This window comes from Alexandromys fortis, unplaced genomic scaffold (genome assembly GCF_014885135.2).
Source record: "Alexandromys fortis isolate MF-2015 unplaced genomic scaffold, M_Fortis_MF-2015_v1.1 scaffold_409, whole genome shotgun sequence".
Taxonomy (NCBI): Eukaryota; Metazoa; Chordata; class Mammalia; order Rodentia; family Cricetidae; genus Alexandromys; species Alexandromys fortis.
Genome location: NW_026068317.1, coordinates 477,418 through 482,538, shown reverse-complemented (window position 1 = coordinate 482,538; position 5,121 = coordinate 477,418). Strand labels below are relative to the sequence as shown.

General features: G+C 40.3%; 1 gene segment (V, D, J or C); it reads left to right on the top strand.

The window, feature by feature from the left end:
- The first annotated feature begins 4,216 nt into the window (after nucleotides 1-4,216).
- Nucleotides 4,217-4,903, top strand: LOC126495121 (immunoglobulin kappa variable 4-1-like). The segment is given in 2 exon segments: nucleotides 4,217-4,274; nucleotides 4,488-4,903. Coding segments are annotated over 2 exon segments (465 nt in total).
- Nucleotides 4,904-5,121: the final 218 nt, after the last annotated feature.

Below are 5,121 nucleotides of genomic sequence, written 5' to 3'. Positions count from 1 at the left end.
GTCATGTTGCCTTTCAGGTTGTTGGAGGAAGTCTTGCATTGGCGCCTTCCCATCTCCTCCTTCAAATGGAGCCAGGAGAGGCCTGGTGTCTTGGTCCAGTCTTTGCCGTGACTGAGTCTCTGGGTGTATCTCTACAGTGTAGAAGCAGGGACCATCCCTTCGAGCTGGAACTCCTCATCACCCAAACATGGATGACCGTCCAGATGGAACTCCTCAGCACTGCTCTGGGTGGGTTGTGGATGCAAGCCGGATGTCTCTCCTGGTGCCCAGACCGGATCACCTTGCTGCTTGGGTGGCTCGTAAACAAAGGGCCTACCTTGCTTGCTGCAGGCAGGCTATTGGGACAAAGGAGCTATCACCCTCCCCTTTGCTCTCTCGATTCGGATTCGGTCCCAGAGCCCAAACAGGCTGAGCTGGGAGATGTTATGTGGTCAAAGAGGGGAGGGAGTCAGACGGAGGGGGGAGGGTTGTGGATGCAAGCTGGGTGGGATAGGAAGAGAGAGGAAGTATCGTGCAGAATAGCCCCTCAGGATGACCAGGAAGTGTAGGAGCTGCTTGTTTCTTTATATTCAAAATAAAAACCATGAGAGAAATGTTTTAATTAAACAGCATGTGAAATGAACAACCACCATGACATTTGAAATAAGTCCCATGTATCATATATACATATATAATATATATCATTCAAAGCATCCCATCACCCTTCTAAAAAATAGACATAATTTTAATTAACAATGTTAGTCTGGGTAATCTCACTCAGTAAAATGTTTTCTATTTCCACCCATTTGCATGCAAAATTCAAGACGTTATTGTCTTTTTACCACTGAGTAGGAAATTAATGTGTATATTTTGGAGATCAGACCTTTGTCTGTTGTGGGGTTGGTGAAGATCTTCTCCCATTCAACAGTTTGCCTTTTTGTCTTAATGACAGTGTCCTTTGCATTACAGAAGCTTCTCAGTTTCAGGAGGTTCCACTTATTCATTGTTGCTCTTATTGTCTGTGCTACTGGGGTTATATGTAGGAAGTGTTCTCCTGTGCCCATGTGTTGCAGACTACTTTCCACTTTCTCTTCTATCAAGTTTAGTGTGGTCAGATTTATATTGAGGTCTTTAATCCATTTGGACTTAAGTTTTGTGCATGGTGATAGATTTGATCTATTTTCATTCTTCTATAGGTTGACATCCAGTTATGCCAGCACCATTTGTTAAAGATGCTTTCTTTCTTCCATTGCATAATTTTATCTCCTTTGTTGAAAAATCGGGTGTTCATAGGTTTATGGATTAATATCCAGATCTTCTATTTGATTCCATTGGTCAACATCTCTGTTTTTGTGCCAATAGCAAGCTGTTTTTATTATTGTAGCTCTGTAAAAGAGTTTGAAGTCAGGGATGGAAATGCCTCTGGAAGTGCTTTTATTGAATAGGATTATTTTGGCTATCATGGGTTTTTTTTCCTAAATAAAGTTGATTATTGTTCTCTCAAGGTCTGTGAAGAATTTTGTTGGGATTTTGATGGGATAGAATATGCTGGAGAGGATGTGGAGTAAGGAGAACACTCATGCATTGTTGGTGGGAGTGCAAACTTGTGCAACCACTTTGGAAATCAGTGTGGTGGTTTTTCGGGAAACTGAGAATCAACCTACCTCAGGACCCAGCAATTCCACTCTTGGGATAGGACCAAGAGATGCCCAATCATACTACAAAAGCATTTGTTCAACTATTTTTATAGCAGCAATATTTGTAATAACCAGAACCTGGAAACAACCTATGTGCCCCTCAATAGAAGAATGGATAAAAATAGTGTGGCACATATACACATTAGAGTTCTACTCAGCAGTAAAAAAAAATGACATCTTGAATTTTGCATGCAAATGGATGGAAATAGAAAACACTTTACTGAGTAAGATAACCCAGACCCAAATAGATAAATATGGTTTGTACATAAGTGGATTCTAGCCATTAACAAAGTGCATTGAGCCTATAATTCATGATCCTAGAGAAGCTAAAATATAAGGTGATCCCAAAGAAAAACATATTTATCCTCCTGGGACCTGGAAGTAGACAAGATCACTGGGCAATATTTGGGGGCATGGGGATGGGCGTGGGGTGGGGTAACGGGAGAGGAGGAGAGAGAAGGGAGAAGAGGAGGATTGGGGAGAGCTCGGGGGAGTGGGATGGTTGAGAAGGAAGGAGGGTGGATATGGGAGCAAGGAAGTAGATATCTTAATTAAGGGAGCCAATTTAAGGTTGGCTAGAGACTTGGCTCTAGAAGGGATCCCAGTTGTCCAAGGGAATGTCCCCAGGTTTGTCCTTGGGAAGCAGAGGAGAGGGTGCCTGAACTGGCCTTGTGAAATAGCCATACTCATGAATGTCTTGAATATCACCATAGAATTTTCATCCAGCTATGGATGGAGATAAAGACAGAGACTGACACTGGAGCACTGGTCTGAGCTCCCAAGGTCCAGATGAAGAGCAGAAGGAGGGAGAATATTAGCAAGGAAGTCAGGACTTCGAGGGGTGCATCCACCCACTGAGACAGTGGGACTGAACTAATGGGAGCTTACCAAGTCCAGCTGGACAGGTACTGAATGAGCATGTGATCAGACCAGACTCTCTGAATGTGGCTGACAATGAGGGCTGACTGAGAAGCCAATTTTAATGGCACTAGGATTTGATTCTACTTCATGTACTGGCTTTTGGGGAGCCTAGACTGTTTGGATGCTCACCTTCCAAGACCTGGATGAATGGAGGAGTGCCTTGGACTTACCACAAGGCAGGGTACCCTGACTTCTCTTAGGACTGGAGAGGAAGGGGAAAGAGGAATGGGGGGAGGGGGATAAAAATGAGAGGAGGAGGTGTAAATTTTTAATAAATAATGAAAATAATAAATAAATATAAAAAAGACTCACATGGTCAGAAAAAGAGAGGTGAATTCAGTAAAAGAAAGTTTCAAAGTTGAAGAAAACATATACATGTTTTACAGTGTGTTAAAAAATATGCAGGCTTGGGAGAGAAAAGAAAAACGTCTAAAATTCTGTAAAAAAAAAAAAGAGTAGTTGGGTGTTGTGTCACACACCTTTAATCTCAACACTTGGAAGACAGAGGCCGGCAGACCTTCATATTTCATTCTTGTATATACTTTCAGAGTTCAATAAACTGAAGTCCAGGCAGATTCTGTGATTTCTATTATTGCTTCTGATTTTCATTCATATTCATACATTTTTTTCCTTAGGATCAAAACAATCTCTGATGTTGTGGTCTATTGGTGTCAAGAAAATTATTACTTGATAGAGAATGACTGAAGCTCCTTCTGGAGAGATTTTTAGATGTTCACTATATCAGTGGGACAATTTTTACTCACTTTCAGTTTTGGTGACTTCTAGATTATTCTATAACATGATTTTCTGAAATAAATACTCTTGGCAGTATTGTTTTACAGCCATGACTACTTGAAGAAATCCATCTTTCCAAATTTAGAGTCCTGCTTCAGTTTCCCTATGTTGTGGGAATGATAGTTCTTTATTCCTGCTGGGTTTACCTTTGCTTTGAGTTTAAAGTGTCTCTCATCACAATTTTAAATTTATGTTATGCAGAATTTCCACAGTGAATTCTGGTCTTCTCTTTGTATTTCTGTTTTTTTAAGTATGTAACCTGGATCCCAATGTTCACTCAGCATGAGTGATTTTACACATGATTGATAATAAACTCTTTTAGATTCAATTCTCTCTCTCTCTCTTTCTCTCTGTCTCAAGCTTTTCATTTTATCTTCCATCTACTCTTCTTTTCTTTTGTTTCATATTTTCGTACTATAAGTTTCTTTTGCTCTTGTGAGTTTTTGAACATATTTCACTATTTCCCTAATACTGTTAATCTGATATAGCTTTCCCTACATTTCTGCAAAAGCAAACTGGTTTAATATGTCTTGAAGAAGTATGTCCACAGATGACTAAAGTTCATCTTACCATTGGTATCTTAACACAAAGTTGTTATTAAAAGAACTAATAGATTTCTGATTGAGAGCTATAAACTGATATCTTACAGTGATCATTCATGCTGCCTGTGGTGTTATGTTTGCCTGTTGATTGTCATCAGACTCACAATGCTGCCCTTATATATTTGCTGACTGCTTTGCATGGGCCCCTCCAGGCCAGCCCAGCTGCTCAAAATTTATAAACCAGATTTTACAGCATGAACTGAGCTGCATCAGATAGGCAGGGGGAGCAAAATGGAGTCACAGACACAGATCCTCTTGTCCCTGCTGTTCTGCATGTCTGGTGAGAAGTTTAACAGTGTTATAGTTGTTTTAGAGACACTTCTTTGTATATAAGAAATTTACAGTGTGTGCTAGGACATAATATTTCTTACAGTATTGTATAAGATATACAATGACAATGTGACATTGCAAGATTATAAAATAATAAATTTCATCAATCACTAAATTCTGTGTTTGCATATTATGAATCTTCATTTTGTATTCTTTATTGCAGGTGCCTGTGCTGATATAATAATGACCCAGTCTCCATCCTCCATGGCTGTGTCAGCAGGAGAGAAGGTCACCATCAGGTGCAAGTCCAGTCAGAGTCTTTTATATGGTAAAGACAAGAAGAACTATTTGAACTGGTACCAGCAGAAACCAGGGCAGGTTCCTAAACTGCTAATCTACTGGGCATCAACTCGGCACACAGGGGTCCCTGATCGCTTCATAGGCAGTGGATCTGAGACAGATTTTACTCTCACTATCAGCAGTGTCCAGGCTGAAGATTTGGCAGATTATTACTGTCAGCAGTCTCTCGACTCTCTTCCCACAGTGCTTCAACCTCAAACAAAAACTTCCTCTGTGAGCCTCACTAGTTGCCTGCATCATGCTCAGCCCTGGGCCTGTACACTTCCCCATTCTGCCTGAGAGCAAGTGAGACTGAAGCTATGATCAAAATGTTTTCAGAGATGAGAGAGATATAATGGATTCAGTGTCCCTAACATCTTTTGGTACAAAAAAAAACTGTATATGAAAATGCAGAAGAGAACACAGTATTATCTTTCTATTCTGTCTGTAACCCAATACTGCAAACTCTGTTGCTTGACTATAAAGGAATTATTTTTCTATACTTCTGGAGTTCTGGC